At 44.4% G+C, this 22,833-nt stretch overlaps 1 protein-coding gene across 1 annotated transcript; it reads left to right on the top strand.

Moving 5' to 3' along the window:
• Window positions 1-297: 297 nt before the first annotated feature.
• On the top strand, window positions 298-21,931 carry Wdr82 (WD repeat domain 82). The gene is made up of 9 exons (XM_042282171.2): window positions 298-550; window positions 6,393-6,490; window positions 11,035-11,101; window positions 14,568-14,667; window positions 15,126-15,242; window positions 15,605-15,760; window positions 16,085-16,154; window positions 17,141-17,283; window positions 19,351-21,931. The coding sequence occupies exons 1-9, from the start codon at window positions 390-392 to the stop codon at window positions 19,378-19,380; spliced, it is 942 nt and encodes a 313-aa protein (XP_042138105.2). The 5' UTR covers window positions 298-389; the 3' UTR covers window positions 19,381-21,931.
• The last annotated feature ends 902 nt before the right edge of the window (window positions 21,932-22,833 follow it).

Below are 22,833 nucleotides of genomic sequence, written 5' to 3' on the forward strand. Positions count from 1 at the left end.
GCAGAGGCTCCTCGCCCTCTGATTTTTTTTTTTTTTTTTTTTTTTTTTTTTCCCCCCCCTGCTTCTCCCTTCAAGATGGCGGAGACAATGAGCCGGCGCAGCGCCGGTTGGCCGTGAAGTGAGTCTGGGCAAGAACGGTCCGTGAGGTCCCCGTCATCCCGGCGAGAGCGCGTCGGTGGAGGAGGAGGAGGAGGAGGAGGAGGAGGACGCGGCGGCCCGACTGTCAGCCGCCCTCCCGGCAGCCGCCAACGCGGCGCCCGCACCGCTGGGGTTGGCCCTGAGCAGCCCGCCCGCCCGCCCGCTCGCCTGCCTCTCGGCCCCGCCCCGGCCCTGCGCCGCCGCGGCTGCTGCTGCTGCTGGCAGCCGCCGCCGCCGCCGCCGCCATCGCCATGAAGCTGACCGACAGCGTGCTGAGGAGCTTCCGCGTCGCCAAGGTGTTCCGCGAGAACTCGGACAAGATCAACTGCTTTGACTTCAGCCCCAACGGGGAGACCGTCATCTCCAGCAGCGACGATGACTCCATCGTGCTCTATGACTGCCAGGAGGGCAAGTGAGTGTGGCGGCGGCCGCGGGCCGGGTTCCGAGCGCCTCCCTCCTTCCCTCTGGTCGCTGGCTCCCGACTGAGGCTCGCCCCCCCCCCCCCCCCAGCCGGTGGTGCACTCCAGCCTGCAGCGGTGCAGGAGGTCCTTGCCTTTCTTTTTTTTAACGGTGACCGTGGCCGCAGTAATAGTAGCGTTGTTATTTCATGTGTCTTTGGTCCCCTGCGAGCGCGCTTCTTCGTCTCTTGCCGAACCCCACCTTGACCTTGACCTTTAAACGCCATGTCCGTGCACCCGGCGGCCAGACGGAGAGCCCTTGCCACCCCTCCCGACTGTCAGACGGCGCGGGCCGCCTCTGAGCTCGGGGCAGAACCGTAAGAGCTGTGGTGCCCATCGGCGGCGTCAGCTCCCTGCCCTCACCGCGGTGACCTGGATTCGGCCCTGGCACCGCGCCCGTCCCTGCCCCTCAGCTTCCCGCGCGGCCTCTCTGCCATCAAGCCCCGCGAGATGCAGTGGTTAGCTGTCAGGGTTTGTCGATGGTGCCCATGTGAGCTTGCCGCCCTTCCCCTGGACCGATACCCACGCTTACAGTTAACTTGTTAAACGGCCTCCCGGAAACTTTTCTTTGCCAGACTCTTGCGAACTTGGCCGCCCCATTCTGGTCAGAATGCGAGCTCCCTTTAAAACAAAGAAAGCATTCTGGAACAATTTAGTGTTTCCTTTTGCATTACAAAAAAAAAAAAGTTTACCCGGGTGTGGCGGCCCAGCCAGCAATCTCAGCATTTGGGCGACAGGGGCAGGCACATTCTGAGTTCTGGACTTCATAAGCGAAACTCAGAACAGTCAAAAAACCCGCCAGTGTATAGTTTGTTTGGAATTATCATTCTGGATCTGGTTATGGGAGTTATGTGTTAGCTGGAAAACTACTAGGATTGTGTATCTTTGCTGAGCAGAGCACTTTGCCTTTTTCATGGCCTAGGTTGGGGGAGACGTTGTCTGCCTGGCCTCACCCCTGTAAGTCGAAGTCTAGTGTAGGCTCAGTTTGATTTCGCTTGTCAACTCCAGCCGCCTTTCCAAAGCAGATGTTTGATTTAATTTAATAGCTACTGTTCTTGACATCATTTTGTCAAAGTTACCTATGGTTTTGAAGCCTTAGCTTTTCTCTACTTTCTCCGGGTGTTCTTTTTGTTTATTTTTTCAAATAACGGACGGTTTTCCTTTGGAACTTGTCTCTGAGTTTATCTAAAGTAAGGCTGTGTTGTAGACTGAGCTGCATTCGATGTTTTCCTCACCGGGGTTATAACAAAGTATTACGTAACTGCCTCTGGACCTGCCTGCTGTATGTGAAGAGTTCCCACAGTGGTGGTCCTAGGGAAGAGAGGGTCACTAGCTGGACAGATAGTTGTTTGAATTGATGTTCATTTTAGTGTGTTGATTTTTACCTGCTCTGCCCATTCGAGTTTGTTTGGAAGAGCTGGTAGGATTTAAAGTTGGGAACTAGAAGTAATTTGAAGTTGGTTTGCTTGAAATGTTTAGTGCAGTACATAGATTAGAATCTTCCCTCCAAGAGCTGAAATGGAAATGCATATCCCTTATTCAAAGGAACAAAATGCTAAGACTATAAGACTGTTTATTGATGCAGAAAATCTTTTTACATGAGTACAGACTTAATAGAAAGTTACAATGTCCCAAAGAACTTTCTTGAAGGAAAAAAAAGAACATTCTGCTCAGCAGCACCTGTAACTCCAGCACTTGGGAGACTAGGGTGGGAATATTGGATGCAGCTTGGAACTACATAGTAAGACCTGTCTCAAAAAAAGAAAATACGCCAGCTGGAGAGATGGTTAAGAGTATACTTGCGCGGGTTGGGGAGTTAGCTCAGTGGTAGAGCGCTGCAAGGCCCTGGGTTCGGTCCTCAGCTCTGGAAAAAAAAAAAATGAAAGGAAGTTTACAGACAATTTTTGCCGGGCAGTGGTGGCGCATGCCTGTAATCCCAGCACTCAGGAGGCAGAGGCAAGTGGATCTCTGTGAGTTCGTGGCCAGCCTGGTCTACAGAGGTAGTCCAGGACAGGCTCCAAAGCTACAGAGAAACCCTGTCTCGAAAAACATACATAAATAAATAAATAAATAAATAAATAAATGAATGAATGAATGAATGAATGAATGAATGAATGAATAAAAAGTATACTTGCTGCTCTTACAGAGGATCTGGGGTCAGTTCCCAGCAGCAGCATGGAGCTTCACAACCATCTATATAATTCTAGTTCCAGAGTATCTGACTCCTACTTCTGACTTTTGAGATGCCAGGAACACACATGATGCACAGACATACTTACAATCAAACCCTTATACCATAAAAATAAAGTAAATAAGTCTTTAAAAACAAAAAACTTGTTTTAAAAAGAAAATGTGTTTGAAAAAAGGATCCAGGAGCTGGAGAGATGGCTCAGGGTTAAGAGCACATGCTAATCTTTCAGAGAACCTGGGTTCAGTGCCAGAACTGACTCGGAGGCTCACAACTACGTTTAACTCCAGGTCCAGGGGATCTGATACTCTCTGACCTCCATGGGCATTAGACATGCACAGGGTGCACATGCATAGATGCAGGCAAAACACTCATACATAAAATCAGTAAATCTAAACTACATACATATTTTAGAAGAGCAGTCAAACAATCCCAGCATTTGGAACTTAGCATGTCACCATAGTGCTGGCTGGCTTCAAATAGCAATTCTGCCTCAGCCTCCCGTGTGCTAGGATTACAAGTGTGAACCAACAATATTTGGCTTAAAAGAATTTTTTTTTTTTACATTTTTCTTTTTGTCAAAAGTAGTTTTTTTCCCTACAATATTTCTTTTTGTACTTTTTTATTGTGTGAGCTTGCTGTACATGTATAAATCAGAGGACAGCTTGCAGGATTTGGTGTTTTCCTTCTATCATATGAGTCCTAGGGATTGAACTCAGGTTATTGAGCTTGATGACAGTTGCCTTTAGCCTTTAAGCCATCTCATCAGCCCAAAAAGAGGTGTTGAGGATTTTTGTTTGTTTGTTTTTGTCCACTTAAACATAATACATTTCATTCCTTGAATTAATTAGGTGCACACATACACACACACACTTAGTTTGCCTTTTTTTTTTTTTTTTTTTTTTGGTTTTTGGAGACAGGGTTTCTCTGTGTAGCTTTGCTTTGCACCTTTCCTGGAACTCGCTTTGGAGACCAGGCTGGCCTCGAACTCACAGAGATCCGCCTGCCTCTACCTCCTGAGTGCTGGGATTAAAGGTGAGCACGCAACCGCCCGGCCTAGTTTGCCTTCTTAAGACAACAGTTTCATGTAACCCAGGCTACCCTCCAACTCTATCCAAGGCTGGCCTTAGAAACTCCTGAATCTTCTTCTCCTTCGACCTTCCAAGTGCTTGATTATAGACGTGCCCCACCCCCACACCAGCTGGCGTTACTGTTATTTTCTTTGTTCATACTTTGCCTCCAGAATCACAGTTTTAAAGAAGGAGCTTGCCAAAATACTTGGGGAAATGTGCATGAAAAGACACGTGCAATGATAATACATTAGGCTCTTTCAGAGTAGAACTGAAATAAAGAAATAGGTTCCTTACATTAGGAACAAATCTCAAGAGTTTTTTTAGATTTAAGAAACACAGGCCATATCTTAGTGGAACCAAGCTTTTTTATACCACATGCTTTAATACTTTATTTTTTGTTGTTGTTGTTGTTTATTTGCAGTGTTGAAGTTAGAATCAGGATCCCATGCATGCTAGGCAAGCCTTTTGTGACTGAGGCAGATCCCTAGACCTGTTTTCTGTTTTAGATGGGCTGAAATACTAAGATTCACTTTTACCACTGATAAATGCAAAGTCATCAACCTTTATTTAGTGTAGGCACATGCTCAGCCTCACTTAATCATTAGTTACCAAGCACTGGCTGCAGAGCAGAACTCCAGAGTAGACTGGATCTGGTAGTATTTTATATTACAAAAGGCAGACATATAGAAAGTATAATACGGGGCTGGAGAGATGGCTCAGTGGTTAAGAGCATTGGCTGCTCTTCCAGAGGTCCTGAGTTCAATTCCCAGCAACCACATGGTGGCTCACAACCATCTGTAATAAGATCTGGTGCCCTCTTCTGGCCTGCAGGCAGAACACTGTATACATAATAAATAAATAAATAAATAAAGTATAATACAAGTTCAAGAACTCTTGTTTGGAATACGTGTCATGAAGCAGAAGACCTCACCTTCACTGACTTTAAAAATTAAAAATGCAAATTGACTTGTAGGCAGCCTGGATCATATGATTGTTTAACTCACTGGTTCCAAAATAATTTTACATTGAGAAGGTAAACATTCTTTTGCATAAATTCAGACTCTGGGTGAACATTAATTAGTACAGGAGTTTAATTTCTTTTTCCCTTTTGTTTTTGAGGCAGGTCTCATTTTGTTGTTGAAACTGGCCTTGAATTTGTAGTGATCCTCCTTTCAAGTTCTGGCAGGAATTAAAGATGTGAACCACCATGTCTAGTTTAAAATTCTTTTAGACATAAATGTAAAACATATTAAAGGTTTTCTTATTTTCTGACCTGGTTCATGTGGAGAATTCTAGCATTCAAATTTTTGTTTTGGTTATAGGTTTTTCTAAGATCTTTTATTTATTTTATGGATGAGTGCTGTAATCACCTGTATGCATTTACGCCAGAAGAGGGCATCAGATCCCCCGTAGAGATGGTTGTGAGCCACCACATGGTTGCTGGGAATTGAACTCAGGACCTCTGAAAGAGCAACCTGTGCTCTTAACCGCTGAGCCATCTCTCCAGCCCCCTGAGATCCCTTTTATTTGATCATCAAGGTTTGCATTTAAGGGACTTTAACCCATAGTTTGGAACTTTAGTGTTGGAGACACGTACTTTTACATTAAAGTAAAAGAAAAAGGAACCATTGACTAATTTTGCTGGAGAGAAATTGGGTCACCTGTCTTCTGAAAGGTTTAGCCGGTACTTTTACCTCCAGATAAGAAGGTTGTACATCTTTAAGAGTGAATTATAGTAGGAGCATAGCAGTGTTACATCTGGTTTCAATTTTGATAGATCATCGCCTTTAAGAAAGTGCTTTCTCCTGGCTGGTGGTGGTGCATGCCTTTAGTCCCAGCACTCGGGAGGTAGAGACAGATGGATCTCTGTGCATTCCAGGACAGCCAAGGACTGTTACACAGAGAAACCCTGTCTCAAAAAACGAAAAAGAAAAAGAAAGTGCTTTCTAAATGAATGGCTTAGGAGAAGTTACTGGCTTTCAAGTACTCGTGTATCGCTGTGTTGTAAGTCATGATTTGTGATATTTCCTGAACCTTTTTCTCAAATAGTCTTCTCAGAGTTTACATTTGAAGCCAGGTGTGGTGGCCCACTCTTGTAATTCTAGCACTGGAGAAGCCCAGGCAGGAGGATCATAAGTTCAGGGCCATCCTCAACCTAGTAACTTAGAGGCCATGTGAGAACCTGCCTCAACTCCCCCACCCCACCCCTCTTTTGAATGCGGTGTGGTAAAAAATTGAATTAATACTCTAAATTTACTTTTACTTTCTAACCTGGGCCTTGTGTACACAAGGGAATTACTATTCTTGAAGAGCTGTTACATTTGATTTTTATTTTTAAGAGATGGGTTTTGGCGGCTGGAGAGGTGGCTCAGTGGTTAAGAGTTCATACTACACTTGCAGAAGACCTGACTTGTGTCTACTAATAATCCCTGCTCTTGCCATATCAAGTCAAGTGATGCTATTTATGTGCAGAGCTCCAGTGTTTGTGATATTGGATTCTGATGGTTTTTGTTTTTCCCTTTGTTTGCTCATCAGACCAAAGAGAACCCTGTACAGTAAGAAATACGGTGTGGACCTCATCAGATACACTCATGCAGCCAACACGGTCGTTTACAGCTCTAACAAAATAGACGGTAAGCAAGCCTGTTTAGGAGGTCACAGTCTGGTTCCTTTGAATACTTGACGAATCTTTGTGGGGGTTTGTGCTGTGGTTATAGTTGGTTTAAATGTTTTCCTATAATGTTAGCAGTGCTGATTACATCGTTAAAAGTGAAAGAAGGCTGGAAGCAAGCCACAAGGACTTTGGAGGGACTTGGAACAGAGTATGAAAAATTTCTACTGTACAATGGAGAGTGGGAAAAGGAAGTAACTAATTATGTTTATGATTTGCACTCCTTGAAACTTGAAAGAATACTTAGCAAAAATGAAAGGGAGAAATACTTGACACAAGAATTAGTAAATTACTGGGCCTTTCCTTTCAGAATATGTCTGTGGATTAAAGCAAGTGTGACACCTTACCTCTGTGTTCTTAGCACTTGGGAGTCTGAGGCTGGAGGAATGAGAGTACCCGGCTAGCCTGGGCTGCAGAGTGAAACCATATCTTCAGAAACTACAAAGGCAGGTGGCTAGCCTGGGCTGCAGAGTGAAACCATATCTTCAGAAACTACAAAGGCAGGTGGCTGGGATAAAGGAAACGTTTATATTTCTGACTGAGGGAGAGTAAAACAGAATTTACAGCTACACTAAAGGCAGACTGGAAAGGAGACCAAGTGCATGAAATGAAGAACAGTAGAAGCAGCCAGGTGGTGGTGCACGCCTTTAATCCCAGCACTCGGGAGGGAGGCAGAGGCAGGTGGATCTCTGTGAGTTTGAAGCCAGCCTGAGTCCTAAGAGAGTTCCAGGACAGTGAGGACTGTTACACAGAGAAAGCCTGTCTTGTGGGGAAAAAAAATAGTAGAAATATCCCAGCACCCAAGTGGTTTGGACCCTATCTGGGCAGTTTAGCATTTGTAGCTAGACCCTGTCTTAAAAACAACAAACAAGCCGGGCGTTGGTGGCGCACGCCTTTAATCCCAGCACTCGGGAGGCAGAGCCAGGCAGATCTCTGTGAGTTCGAGGCCAGCCTGGGCTACCAAGTGAGCTCCAGGAAAGGCGCAAAGCTACACAGAGAAACCCTGTCTTGAAAAACCAAAAAAACAACAACAACAACAACAAACAAGGCTTACAAATGGCTCACTGTGCTAGCTTAGAGGCAGGTCTAAGAGTTTAGCTCTTCTATGGTGTGTGTTATAAAAAACAGTATGATGACCTTTGTGGTCTTTGATCCCAGGAATACTTTTTTTTTTTTTAAGTAAAGAAATTTTTTTAGGAATTGAAACTTGCTTTTTAATAAATAGTCTCTGCTTTTGACTGATTTCCTCTGGAATAAATTCCTAAGTTGACAAACTGTCTCAGTGATTGAACTGTCACATGCTTGTTATTTTATCTTATTTTAGCCTTATTGATACTGGTTTACTGATTGCTTTTTGCAGTAAGATTTCTTAGTATAGAGATAGTATCACTGTAATTCAGATTGCCCTTGATTACATGATGCTTCTGCTGAGTGCTGAGATTATAGGTCTGTGCCACTGTGGCAGGCACAGTTAGATTTATTTTTATTTATATGTATGTGTGTATCTCTGGGTGGGTGGGTGCCAGTGTCCTTGGGCCAGAAGAGGGCATCGGGTCCCCTGGAGCTGCCAGCATTGTGAGCCATGTGCTGTGAGTGCCAGGAACTACATTCAGGTCCTCTGGAAGAGCAGCAAGCACTGTTAACCACTGAGCCATCGTCTCTGTGGCATCTAAGATTTCTTTTTGATCGTGTGTATATGTGTGTAAAGGTGGTATGTGCACGTGTGAATACAGGTGCCAAAGAGTCTAGAAGGTGTCAGATCCCAGAGCTGGAATTACAGGTTGTTATGAACTGTCTGGCAGGGGTGCTGGGGACTGGGGACTCAGCTCAAGTCCTCTGCAAGTGCAGTGTGTGCTCGTGATCACAGGATAGCGTCTTCTGCCTCCCTCCCTATTTTGAGACAGGCTCTCACTATGTAGCCCTGGCTGGCCTGGTACTCTGTATGTAGACCAGGTTGGCCTTAAACTTAAAGGAGTCCTCCTCAGTGCTGGGACTAAAGGCAGGTACCACCATGCCCAGACATTCAGCAAAGATTACTTTCAATTGATATTTTAATCTGTCTCAAAGCAAATGGGCAGAAGTCTTTCTTTAATGAGACTTCTCTACCTAAACTTGATTTTAGTACATATCTAATTTCTATTTTTCATGCCTGTTTCAGAAATAGTTTTCTAAGCAGGCACTGCCGTTGATGCTTTTGGATAAGGATAAATACTAGGATCCTGAGGCTATCCTAATGATTGGTGTCTTTCTTGTTGGGCCGCTTTTCTGAGTAATGAAACGATTCTCCAAACACGTACAAGATGAGGCAGATGGGTGGTGGCACTTGCAGCTTTGCTGCCAGGCCTCTGCTGTGGGGATGTTGCCTTCCTGCCTCGAGTGCGTCCTGCAGAGTTCCTCCAGTGCTCCGTTGTCTTTTGCCTGATTCCAGGCTGAGGTAGTAGTTTGTACAGTTTGAGGGTCTATGATACCACCCGGTACAGGAGATAACTGTACAGGCCACTGCCTTGCCAGGAACAGCGCACCAGCTACCAAGTGGGGTGGAGAAGATGGCGAAGCCCTGCTCATCTCTGGGAGTCCAGGTAATGGGGAAGGGATCTCTCTTTAGGGCAGGTGAGTAGTTCCTAGCACTAGAATAACCAGAAATGCTTTATGGTTGTCCTTTGAGAGACTTGGAGTTGTTCAAATAAACCATGTAGAATTCTGTTACAGATTGTATGGAAAGGATTCCTTTTTTTCCCTCTGAGGGTAAATGTCCTTTCATTAGAAAGTATCCCTGCAAGGCAAGTATGTTGCTCACACCAGTAATCTCAGCATTTGGGAGGCTGAGGCTGGAGAATTGCTGCTAGTTTTGAGCTAGCCTGGGCTATATAATGGGTTCCAAGCTAGCATTGACTATGGAGTGAGACCCTAACCAAAAAAGGAAAACCCTTTGTAAGCCACTTGATACTTTGGACTTCTTTATTTTTGTTTGTTTGTTTGTTTTATCTTTGTTTTGTTTTTCGAGACAGGGTTTCTCTATGTAACAATCCTGGCTGGCCTGGAACTCACTTTGTAGACCAGGCTGGCCTGGAACTCACAGGGATCTGCTTGCCTCTGCCTCCCAAGTGCTGGGCTTAAAGGTGTGTGCCACCACACCTGGCTTAGACATCTTATCTTCTGTTTGCGTTTATAATGTGTTTTGTCCCTCCTGTATTTTGGTGCCATGTTTCCTGTTTTCTGTTTCTCTTCCTATTTTTTATTTTGTTTGTTTTCAGTGATGTTTTGGTTTGGTTTTTGAGACAGAGTTTCACTAAATGTACCCTATGGTGGTCTCCAGTGTGTTGAGATTATAGGTTATAGTCACCATGTCCAGCTTTTCTTCATCTTTTTAGGAGCGTAGTAATTTCCTACTTTCTAGTTCTAGTAAGGGCTTCACCCATGCTAGGTAAGCACTATGCCCTAAGCCACATACCCAGACTCACTTCATTCTGCTGTCAACATAATCTTTTTATCGTTTTTCTTTTCTTTTTATTTTATGTGTATGAGTGGTTTGCTTGCATGTGTGTCTATGTATCATGTGTCTGGTGCCCAGGGAGGTTAGAAGAGGATGTCAGATCCCCTGGAATTGGAATTACAGACAGTTGTGATCCACTATGTGGGCTCTGGGAATGGAAGCCAAGTGCTCTAAACCACTGAGCCATCTCTCTAGCCCTTATTGTTTACTTTTCTAGATAGAATTCTTTCTTTCACCTCCCTCTCTCTGTCTTTTTCTTTGACAGAGCTGGCTGTGTAGTAGCACTGACTATTCTCAGAATCCCTATATAGCCCTCTAGTTTTCGGTCCTGATACTTAGTGTAAGATTTGTCATTTTGCAGACACTAAACTTAGTGTCTATAGCCAGTGATTTTTTTTTTCCCTTGCCAGGAAATACTTATGTAGGACAAGTTGAATTTTAAATTATGAAGAATCCAAAGATTGGTAGCAAAACAGTGTTTTTTGTTTTTTGGGTTTTTTTTTTAATTTATTTATTTATTATGTATACAGTGCACATATCCCTGCAGGCCAGAAGAGGGCACCAGGTCTCATTACAGATGGTTGTGAGCCACCATGTGGTTGCTGGGAATTGAACTCAGGACCTTTGGAAGAGCAAGCAGTGCTCTTAACCTCTGAGCCATCTCTCCAGCCCCCTTATTTTTGTTTTTTAAATGTAGTTTAATGCTGCAGATTGAACTCGGAGATTCTCATACACTAGGCAAGCACATCACCATTGAATTGTCCGTCTGGGCCCCACCACAGTGATATTAAGTGTTGGTAGAAGTGCTATCAAATGAAAACTTGGCTTTTGAGTTGTATGAATCTGTATGTGTACTCTTAAGTTGTTGAGAGAAGTTGTTTGCCTTTGTCTGTCTGTAATTTGCTGGGGTGATAGAATACAGTGGGTTCTTAGGCCTTGTCTTTTCAGAAATGAAAATGCAGCGTAAGCCCCATTTAAATGGTGAGTGTCACCCCTCGTTTGCTTTCTTACAGACACTATCCGTTACTTGTCGTTGCATGACAACAAATACATCAGATATTTCCCTGGACACAGCAAAAGGTAAGACTCGAGTGTTACAGGGTTAGTTCCTTTATCTCAAGAGAGGGAGAGGTCTCGTTAGTAAGTCCAGCCTTCCTCAGTGCTGTCCAGCATGTCTCTTCATCTTGTTGACTGATCTCAATCAACTCTTGGTTTACTGAGGTAATGGAAGCAGAAGATGGGGTTTCAGAAATAACTACATAGTCTCTGTTAAAATTTAAATAAGGAGTCAGACGATGTTGGCGCACGCCTTTAATCCCAATACTCGGGAGGCAGAGGCAGGGGGATCTCTTGAGTTTGAGGATTGACTGATCTATACAGAAAAACCCTGCCTTGAAAAAACAAAGGGGGACATTTTGTAAGTAGGAGCGTGGAGTATACTTTAGTGGCTGAGCACATGCTTAGCATGTGAGTGACTCTCGATTCAAGTCTGCATACCAAAGTAAATAAATATAATTAATGAGGGGTTAGACGTGGCTCAGTGCCATACAAGAATCTGTGTGTGTGTGTGTGTGTGTGTGTGTGTGTGTGTGTGTGTGTGTGTGTGTGTGTAAGAAATGTGAACTAAAGTTATTGGGTGATAACCTATGCTTTAAAATTAGACTTGGTATTTAGCAAAGCCAAATCTCAGTTAGCTCTTAACAAAAGAACTGTTTGCATTTATGAGGCCTTCCACTACAAAGGCCAACATTTGAATTAGTCTCTACATGAAAAATGTTCCTTATGATGTAAAAGGGTTTTTTGTTGCTGTTGTTGTTTGTTTTTAAGATATATTTATGTATTTTATGTATATGGGTGTTGTGTCTACATATATGTCTGCACACCAGAAGAGGGTATCAGATCCCATGGGACTACAGTTATAGGTGGTTATGCACTGCTATGTGGGTGCTGGGAATTGGACCCAGGACCTCTGGAAGTGCATCCTGTTCTTAACCACTGAGCCATCTCTCCATGGCACCATTTGTAGATGGACTTTTATTTTTGTCCTACCTGCCAGCTCCCAAATAGCTACACAGAGACATTATTTATTATAAAAGTTCAGCCAGTCGCTTAGGCGTGTATAGTAGCTCTTAGCAACTTAAATTAAACCATTTTTATTGATCTACTTTTTGTCTTGTGGCTTTATTCCCTTTACTCTACTACCCATGCTGCTTCCTCTCTGGCTGGCTGGTGACTGTGCCTTTCTTCTTCCCAGCGTTCTCCCTGCCCCCAAAGTCCTGCCTAGCTATTGACTGTTTAGCTTTTTATTAAACCAACCCAAGTGACACTTCTTCACAGTGTACAAAGAGACTTTCCCACAACATTCCAGCCCCCCCCCCTTTTTTTTTTGGAGAAAAGGTCTTACTATGTGACCTTGGCTGTCCTAGAGCTCATTGTCTAGACCAGGTTGGCCTCAAATTCCTAGGGATCTGCCTGCCTCTGCCTCCCAAGTGCTGGGACCAAAGGCATGTATATTAATATAGATGATACAGAGTGGTAGTACAGTGCCCTGACTATTGTTATGTCACTTGCTGAGAGGTGTCAGAAGATATCTGTCTATTCACCCCAGAAAGCCAAAGAAATAATTCCACCCAAATCTTAACTTTGTGAAGCAATAAGTTTAATTCTGGTCCTCTCTAGGGGCATGGGCAACTTAAATGGCAGCTATAGCCATCTCCCTCCTCTCCCAAAAATGGTTAACTCCTTATCTGTCCTTGGAAGGGGTCAGGGTCTTTCGAGAGCTCCACAATAGCAGGCACGCTGCCCTGATTTCAGGAGAACTATGTCATGCCGAGAGCTGCTTGTCAGGAGTGATACTTGTGCTGGACTCGAAGTTGCACACCTTTAATCTCAGTGCTCAGGAGGCAGGAGCAGGCAAAGCTCTGTGGGCTCCAGGCCAGCCTGGTTGTGTACATAGCAAGCTCCAAGACAACCAGGACTACATAGAGAGACCTATCTCAAAAAGTGTACTTCTGGATGGACATGGTGTGGTATGTACTTGTAATTCTAGTGCCCTGGAGGCTGAGCTAGGAGGATTGTTACAAATTGGAAGCCAGCTTTAGATACATAGTAAATTAAAGGTCATCCTGGGATACATATCGTATTAATACCCTGTCTCAAACTCCTCTCTCAAAAAAAATAATAGTTCAGTAAAGTTTTACTTACAGGCAGGCAGGGTATTTCTGTGCTGCTGAAGACAGGAAGTGTTGGTTACTGTGTAAGCCAAACATGGGCCAGCTTATTCACTTTTGCTCTAGTGTCTTGGCACCTTGTGAACTGGCAGGTAAGTTTCCCTAGGGCCAAGGGTTTGGTTCTTATGTTCCCTGTACTTATCAGCACAGAGCCTTTTGTATCCACTTGGACCTGTGAACTTTTGAGCTAGACAGTGTGACAAAATTGCATGTCAATATGCATTATGCTTTCTCTGTTTTACTATGGCAGCCTGGGCTATATGAAACCCTATCTCAAAATAAGAAATACAATTTAGTGATTGTAGGTATGAATGTATATATGTAGTTGGGCAATCACTGCTAGTATAATTCCAGAATATTTTCATTTCCCTAAGAGAAACTCTGTACCCATTAGCAGCCATTCATCTAAGTGATGTCTCTAGATTTGCCTATAGTGGACATTTTGTATAAATGGTATCAGATAACATATGACCTTTTGTGTGTGTCTTCTTTCATGTAGCATGATGTTTCCAAAGTTTATCCCTGTTGTCATATGAATTAGCACTTAGTTTCTTTTTGTTTTCAAATAATATTGTGTCATGTTATATGTCTAGTCCACATCTTGTTGATTTGTTAATTAGTGAGCATTTGGGTCATTCCCATTCATAATGCTACTGTAAAAGCCTGAACATTTTGGTGTAGACATTTTCAGTTTGCTAAAGTATATATACCTAGGAGTGGAATTTCTGAGTCACATAACTTGCCAGAAAAAGTATGGTTTGGTTGGTTGGTTGGTTGATTTTGGCTTTTTTTGTGGTGGGGTCAGAGGCTTGGAATTCACTATATAGACTAGACTGGCATTGAACTCAGGTCCACCTGCCTCTCTCTACCCTCCAAGCACCACCACACCTGGCCTGAAAGGTCTTTTGTAGGGCATCTGTATCACGTATTTCATCAGTGGTCTCTACAGTTGTTCTAATTCTCCACCATGCTCCTCTTCTCCAGTACTGAGCAATCCTTTTATGGCAGCCGTCAGTGGTGTGAACTAATACCTCACTGTGCTTTTGATTTCCAGTAGAATCACTTATTTTGTTTTTAACACTAGCACTGAGCTGTAGAGCTCCAGCCTGAGACCATGCATTTTTTTATACAGAGGCTTTAGGTTGATTTTTTTTTTAATTAGCTACTTTTGATTGCTTCAGATAAGTTTGTATATGCTTCCTAAGATGGTAGTCTTGGGAAAACAGGTATATGTAGGCAGGCAGAGTGGTTTAGGGTTCACATCCAATTTTTGCTCATATTTTGCTTCAACTCCTATTTATCTTGATACATTGCAGGGTGGTGGCCTTGTCCATGTCACCTGTGGATGACACTTTCATTTCTGGGTCTCTTGATAAGACCATTCGACTCTGGGATCTCCGGTCTCCTAACTGCCAGGTAATGGTACCTCACAGTTATATTTTTGAGCATTTTCTGTGGAAAGCATTATCAGCTCTCCCTCTCAGTTAAGGGAGACAACACTGGTTCCATTTTGGGATCCCAGAGTCTTATGTGGCAGCAAAACCTTTTACCAGTTGGCTACTGCTTGGTAAGCAGATCTACTCCATAGCAGATTGCATTGCAATGTGGCTTGGTGCTTGAAAAACTGCCTAGAACCTTTAGCCTCAAGGGGTTTGTTTCTCTTTGAACTCTGTAATGTCGTACAGTTAAGGCTGATTGGAAATGCATCACATAGTGACTTTTTACATTTTAGTCAGTTGTGTGTGTTTACTTTTAATGTTTTGTAGGTAGGCTGGATGCAGTTCCTATTCCTTCCTTGTTTGCACTGGAACAAGTCAGTGATTGAGTGGTGGGCTCCTTCATTCACTAACTCTTTGTTGTCCTCTTTTTCTTAGGGCCTCATGCATCTACAGGGCAAACCAGTTTGCTCCTTTGATCCAGAAGGGTTAATTTTTGCCGCAGGTGTCAACTCAGAAATGGTCAAACTTTATGACCTTCGTTCTTTTGATAAGGTAAATCTTTGAATCCTTGAGCTATATTAAGGTTGCAGAAATTTTAAGGGCAAGTTGGACGTTTAAGAACCCTTTCTAGGTCAGGCATGGTGGCACACATCTTCAATTCCAACACTACACTCCAAAGCAGATGCAGGTGGATCTCTGTGAGGCCAGCCTGGTCTACATAGTGAGACCCTGTATAAAAAGACAGCCTTTCTGTGATGAGGAGCAAGTAGTGGGTAACAGAGTAGCAGAGCGAGCAGTGCTGTATCCTTTTCTTGCCCACTTAGAAAGACTCTAAATGGATAGAAAAAAAAGTTCTAATAGAGGAAGTATTGATGTGTGTGGAGCCTGGGGACTGCTATTTTTGTGTTTTGCAGGGACCGTTTGCAACCTTTAAGATGCAGTATGATCGGACTTGTGAGTGGACAGGACTTAAGTTCAGCAATGATGGCAAACTCATACTCATTTCCACCAACGGCAGCTTCATCCGTCTTATTGATGCTTTCAAGGGTGTGGTGATGCACACATTTGGGGTGAGCTGGCAGCTTTGAAGAATGGCTGTTTTCTTGCTCATAAGACCTGGGTTGGGAATGCTGTTAGCTGGATTGTGGAGATCAGCAGTTATCCTTGACTCAGTGATGGGGCATGGACCTATGTTTTCTTCCTGCATATGAACTTTACCTCCTTTGTATTGCAGTCATTCACCTCTTACAAAATGACATAAGTTTGCTTTTCATTTGGTCTTGGTAACACTGCACATTCAAAAACCTTTGGCGGAAAGGGGCTTGTGTGTTGGGATGGTATTTCTTGATTGTTTCTATTACTGGCCCTATAATGAGAACCATTCTTTGTTTCAGGGTTATGCTAACAGCAAAGCTGTTACACTCGAAGCTTCATTTACTCCAGATTCACAGTTTATTATGATTGGTGAGCTGCTTTCATGTTCCTTGTTATTTCTCTGGTACTGTGCATTTGTTTATGTTATCAAGCAAAGTAACTAAGATGCTGTTTAATAGATGTTTTCAGATTTCTGTATAGCACCTTCAGACTTTGTAGTTCCCTTTACTGTGTACATAAGCATACATGCAGTGCCATGAGTATGGAGGTCAGAGAACATCTTTGGGGAGTCAGTTTTCTCTTTCCATCATTTGAGTTCCATTGCTCAGACTCATGTAGGCAGACTTCCTGGCAGGCCTCCTTTACCTTCTGAGCCACCTCTCTGGCTTTGCTTGCTAATTTTTCTTGTTTTTCGATAGTCTTGTTTATTATATAAAACTCTTCTGACCATGAAGTTGCTATGTAGTCAGGGATTACCTTGGATTTGTGATTCCCCCAAGTGCTAGGATTGCAGAAGTATGCCATCACACTGGCAGGGTTCTTTATTGGAACTGGCAATGTGCTGGGTTTCCTTTCATGAGCTTTAGAATTAAGCTCTTAAAAAAGCATTACTGTATTGTATTGATAACTTGGTGTTATCAATACAGTGGTGACCTTTAGTAGTCTCTGTATCCAGATGTTGGCAAGCTACTGATACTAGCTCCCTTTCTGGATGGGAAATGTAAAGGTATGAGGGGGGATGACTTAGGAACAGTGAAGCGCTTCTGCACATCCATTCTAATTGCCAGCACTTGGGTGCTGTTACTGGAAGGCAGAACTATGAAAGTAGAAGTTTGAGGCTGATTTGGGCTACAAAGAGAATTCGGATTAATCTGGGTTATATAACAAAAATAAGTCCCTCGAGAGAAGGGAACAAATAATTAGGTCAAGATCAATTCCCAGTGCCCTTCCTCCATTGTGTTCTTAGTTTCTGCTGAGTGATGTGTCCTGAAACTTTTTCTAGATTTCAATCTATCTTTTTCTCACCTGTCTTTATTTGCCTCTTGAAGTGTTATTGTCTCGATCATTGTGTGTAGGTTCAGAAGATGGCAAGATCCACGTCTGGAATGGAGAGAGTGGTATAAAAGTAGCTGTATTGGATGGTAAACACACGGGTCCCATTACCTGTTTGCAGTTCAACCCCAAGTTCATGACCTTTGCCAGCGCCTGTTCTAACATGGTATGTGAAAGAGTGAGAGGTATTTTCCACTAGGATCCTCTTGATTTGGGGCAGTGGGTGCCTCGGACAGCAAAGTGTGTTTTATCCACATAGTACAAGTTCATGTTTCAGAAGTGGTGGCTTCCCTGTTACATCCCCACATCATGAGATACCTGACCAGGCTGCATTTCTTACTTATATTCCTCTTCCAGTAAGATGGGATCATCCATGCTTTCTGAAGAGGTTCGCAGAGCAGTTTTTGCTTTGGTGCTATGTTTTATGTCCAAGCTACTTAGGTTCTTTTGGCATTAATTTTACTCCTTAAAATATTCTGACCAACATTTTATAGGTGCATTCTTTCAGGAGTTTTGAATATTGTTTTGGTTTGGCTTTTGGAAATAATGTCTCTAGCCCAGGCTGACCATGTACTCGAGTTAATCTCCCTGCTATAGCCTCCTGATCACTGAGATGAGGAGTGTGAGCCAGCATGCCTCCATTCTTTTCCATTGAACTCCTCAGAAATTCTTCTAGTGGTTTAAAACTACCCATCTATGAACTTCTGTTGTTTTTATTAATGTTTAGTATATTTATTTATTTGAGGCGGGGGTCTCTGTGTAGACCTAGCCGTCCTAGAACTCTTTGTAGACCGGGCAGCCTTGAACTCAGAGATCCACCTGCCTCTGCCTCCCAAGAGCTGGGATTAAAAGTGTACACCACCATGCCTAACTTCATTTTGTTTGGTTGGTTGGTTTTGGTTTTTTGAGGCAGGGTTTCTCTGTAGCTTTGGAGCCTGTCCTGGACTAGTTCTGTAGACCAGGCTGGCCTCGACCTCACAGAGATCCACCTGCCTCTGCCTCCCCAGTGCTGGGATTACAGGCGTGCGCCACCACCGCCCGGCTTCATTTTGTTTTTATTTTGTGTATTCTTGAACATGTGCCATGACACATGTAGAGGTCAAAGGATGACTTGTGGAAATTGGTCCTCTCCTTCCACCATGTGGTTTCCAGGGATCAAAAGTCAGGCTTAGGGGCAGACATGTTAATCTTAGCACTTGGAAGGTAGAGGCAGGAGAACCAGGAGTTCAGTCCAGCCTGGGTTATATGAAACCCTGTCTCAAACACAAACAAATTAAAAACAAGGAAAGAGTTCTGAGGGTATAGAAACACTATTAAGCCTGACAACCTGAGTTTTATCTCTGGAGCTCATAAGAAGAAAATTAACTCTCAAAAGTTGATTTCTGGCCGTTATTCATGTACCATGATGCAGACACACACACACACACACACACACACACACACGCACACACACACACACAATTTTAGAAAACAGAATTAACTGGAGATAGGTGACTCTTGGTCTCTAGTTTCCTTTGACGTCTGTCCATCTTCAAGTAGGAACTTGGATGAAGTGTTTCGCTCCTGCCTTTATCCAGAGCCTAGTGCCCCCTCTTCCTCTGGTGCTGAGGCTTGAGCCTGGGGCCTTTACTACTGAGCTGCACCTCTAGCCCAGTTCTTGTTTTTAGAAACCAAGAAGATAGTATCAGAAGAAAGGCAGCAGTGGCTGGCAATACAGCTTAGTTAGAGCACATGCCTGCCATGGATGAAGCCCTGCCTTCAGTCCTCCAGTACTGGGAGGCCAGAAGGAAACTAAGCTGGATGTGTTGGTATACACCTGTAATCTAAACATTTGGATGGTAGAGGCCTGGAGGTTCAGGGTCATCTTTGGTTACATAGTGAGTTTGAGATCATGTAAAACCAAAAAGCCACTCTGCTCTCAAAGGCAGCAAAACCATCTCATCCAAACCTTTCTTCTCAGATTCTGGAAGGAAAGGGTATGATTGAGGCCACCATGAGATTAGCTGTGAGGGCAGGTTACCCACAGGAGTGAATGTTGGAAATAAACAGAACCAACTTTCAAAGTGTTACTGGCTCAGTAGAAACAATGGTTTGATCAGGAGTAAGGGCCACCAGACCGTAATTCCTTCATCATTGGGTTGGGCTCCTTGATGCTGTGAGGTGGGGAAGAACAACCTTCCATAGTGAGGAGAAGCCTGGCTTTTTAAAAAGCTGATTTGTGTTCTCCTTCCAGGCCTTCTGGTTGCCCACCATTGATGACTGATCCTGACACTGCTCGGCTATTTGTACAGTGAGGGCGTCCAACAGGAACAAGTCAGACAGAGGTGACTGAGATGACAGTGGGATTGACTGGATCATTTGACTGGACTGGAGAACATCTTTCCACATGGCCTTCCCAGGGATGTGCTGTCCATCTGCCCTAAAGAAATACTTTGCTGAGCGCCTTCCAAAGGACTCTTGGTGCTGCAGATTCAGTTGGCACTCAGCCTTTCCAGCTCTCAGCGCACCAAGCTCTTCAGAGGGTGACTGCTTATGATTAGGTTACAGTGGGGCCCTTGAGCCCCTTCAATGTTGAATATAGTTGCTGCTGAAGAGCCGGTGACGTCACCAATTGCCGCACATCCTTCTCCCACCCCAGAAATGCATGGGAAGCCACAGTTCTGGTTTTGAGATGCTAGGGCAGCTCAGCACCTCTTGCCCTCACCCTGCATGTCTTGTTACTGGGTCTCCCTGTGTAATTGTGGCATTATTCCACAACCATCATGTTTCTTAGGTGCCAAACATTTACAAAAATAAGTCTTCATATACCTTGGGGTCAAAGAAAGGGACAAAGAGAGAAGGACCTTGTTTGTCAGGAGGCTTTACAGTATTCCTGTGTTGGTGGGTGGGGCAGGTCGTGGGCTTGGATGTTGGCTAGCAAACAAGGCCCAAGCGTCTGAAAGGGAGGGAAGGGAGTAGCAGGTAAATTCTGAGAGCTGAAAGGTTTAACAGCCTGGTGCAATTCCCCCATCAAGACAGCCCCACAGTCTTCGTGGGGATCCTACCGAGCTTGGCTTGTACAAAAGCAAGGTAGTAGTTTATTTTTGTACCTGAGTCACATCACGTTTTCCTGTGGGCCAGTATTGTGGAATGAGTCTGAGTTGTTTACACTGATGCCTTCCTTCCCTGCCCACCGCGAATTGTGTACATAGTCAGCAGATGATACCCCTCTTCCCCAGCTCTTCCCCAAGAGCTGGCTCTAGGCCTGTGTTATATGTTATATTTAGCCTTTTTATATATGACCCTTGATCTGTTTGTATTTGAGCACAGTGTGTGTGTCCAATTAAATTCTCTCTCATCTAGTTTATCAAGAGTTCAGCAGGAGAGGGAACCCTGCAGCTGAGAAAGACTCTTTGTGGGTAGTGTTTGCCACAAGTGTTAGTCTTCTCTGTTAACCTTCGGGAGACAACGTGAAGCAGAGCTTCTAGTGTTTGCTGTTTTCATGGCAGCTAAGTAAGAGCCTTGGGATGACAACTCCCTTGTGCTCTTCAAGCCACACTTCGGGGCCCTCTCTACAGTATTAGAATCTTTTTTTGCCTGATTATGCTCTGTCTACACCGGTGTATGTGTGACAGTCCCTTCTGCATGGCTTCTGTGCCTGGCTTGTGGCGTTGGGGACAGGGTGCTAGAACCAGTGTTTTAGTTTGTCAGGACTCCTCCTCCCCTGTTGTGTCGGCATCCTTGCCCTTTTCCTTGCTTTCTCCTGAGAGAAGGCTAGGACCAGACTGAGAAGGCTGCAGCTGACCTTTTCTTCCCAGTATGGCCACCTCAGAGGAGAACAAATGGTAGTCAGACATTTACATAAGCGAGCAGTACCCCTGCAGCTCTAGGAATCAAGACCCAACAGGCTGATTGGCCCATGAGTACCCAGCCGCGAGGGCGTCGGTCAGGCCACCACTGCTTCTGTTCAGAAGCAGGCATGGGCTTCGCATCGCTAGTGCTATTTTTTAAGCAATTACTGTTTGACTTGTTATTCCAACTGAAAAGGTGGCCACCTTCACTGAAGTCTCTTAAGTGTTGCTGAGCAGTCCTGCCTTCCCAGAGGGGACAGACTATAGGAACCAGGTGATTGGAGATGTTACTGCCTACCTTCAGGATCTAAGAGTCCACGTTTGGAGGAACTGTTGAGCAAAGGTCTGTAACTCTGGACTAGTAAGGCTGCATAACCTGAAAGTAGAGCGGCTTGCCTGGTCACAGAGAAACTAAGTTCATGAGTGTCCAAAGCTGAGGCACCATGCTCTTGGAAGACATACTGCCTCACAGCCTCTGCTGGGCCCTGTGGCAGCAGAGCTGAGTTCTGGATTGGGAGGGAAAGATTCAGCTGGAACTTAGGATTCTGTATGTGGTCACAGGGTAAGCAAGAGGGAGAAAGCAATGGCAGTCTGGGGGTGTGTCCCTGGGATGTCCTCACTGTCCTCTGAATGTCAGCCAGAGCCACTGCTCTGTGTGACAGCTGACACTGCACTGTTCAACCACCAGCCACTGGGGTTTTTTTAATGAATTAGTCCCCGTTGTAACTGACAACTACTGCTTATGAAGGAAAACTGGGGGATTTTTAAGAACCAATTTGCCACCCAAATGGTACCACTGTTAATTTTGATGTTAAATGTTCCTCTAGATATCTCTGTGCATAGACTTTGGTGTGTTTACATAGTTGTTATCCTACTGTACATACAATTTTATGTCCCTTTTGTACTTAACATAAACTTTTTTTTTTTTTTTGCCATGTTACCAGTCTTAAACAGAATTTTATGGCTTACAGTCTCTTCCATTGAGTCTCGGTGACATTATTTGCCTGCTTCACATCAGAAGAGATGTGTTGTTCCAGTGTTCCAATTCTGGCTCCGGTGGAGCTGCCTGCAATTGTGTGAACTGTTGGGCCTCTTTGAGGCCTGTGGGCAACAGGAACCCCCTGGGCCCATCCCTTAACCCCAGACTCCAATTAAATTACCACGGGGCCAGTAATGAGTGACTGGAGGTGAGTCTGACTCAAACCCATTCTTCAGAGACCTCCTCACTGCCTTTCGCTGTTTACCTCAAACTTTGACCAGGTTGGCATCCTAGGGCCCTGGTTGGAAGGTGAGCATTGCATCTAGCAGGATCAGCTGTCTGCCCGGTGAGCCACCGGCTTGGCTAATGCCTTGGGAATTACTGCCACTCCGGGACCTGCTTTCTGCTTCCCTGACTGAATCAGAATAGGTAAAAAACCTTGACCGGCCACTTCAGAAGAAAATGGCTTGGTCTAGTTGACCAGGCTTTCCTGCTTGGTCTACTCTTAAGAGATCCCTCAAAGCCTGGTGGGAGTATCCAGCAAGATGGATCAGCAACTGAAAGTTCTTGCCACACAAGCATGACAACCTGAGTTCAGTCCCCAGAACCCATGGTGGAAGGAGAAAACCCACTTCCTGAAAGTTGTCCTTAGATTTCCATACATGATAGAAAAGTCACAAATGTAATCAAAGCCTGCTGCAGCTGCTACTCCAACATGCTTGCAATAGAGACCTGGTGTGCCCACTCCCTCGGTGTGTGAACAAGAGGAACAGGCAGTAAGGTGTGGGGGCGAGCTGGCTCAGCAGTTGGTGTGGGCAAGAGGCAGGCACAGGATGTTGCCTGCACTTTGCTGAGAGGGTGTGGAGGGATGTGCTGAAGAAAGAGGAAGCCAAATTCAGCAGCTTTA

This window comes from Peromyscus maniculatus, chromosome 7, assembly GCF_049852395.1.
Source record: "Peromyscus maniculatus bairdii isolate BWxNUB_F1_BW_parent chromosome 7, HU_Pman_BW_mat_3.1, whole genome shotgun sequence".
Lineage (NCBI taxonomy): Eukaryota > Metazoa > Chordata > Mammalia > Rodentia > Cricetidae > Peromyscus > Peromyscus maniculatus.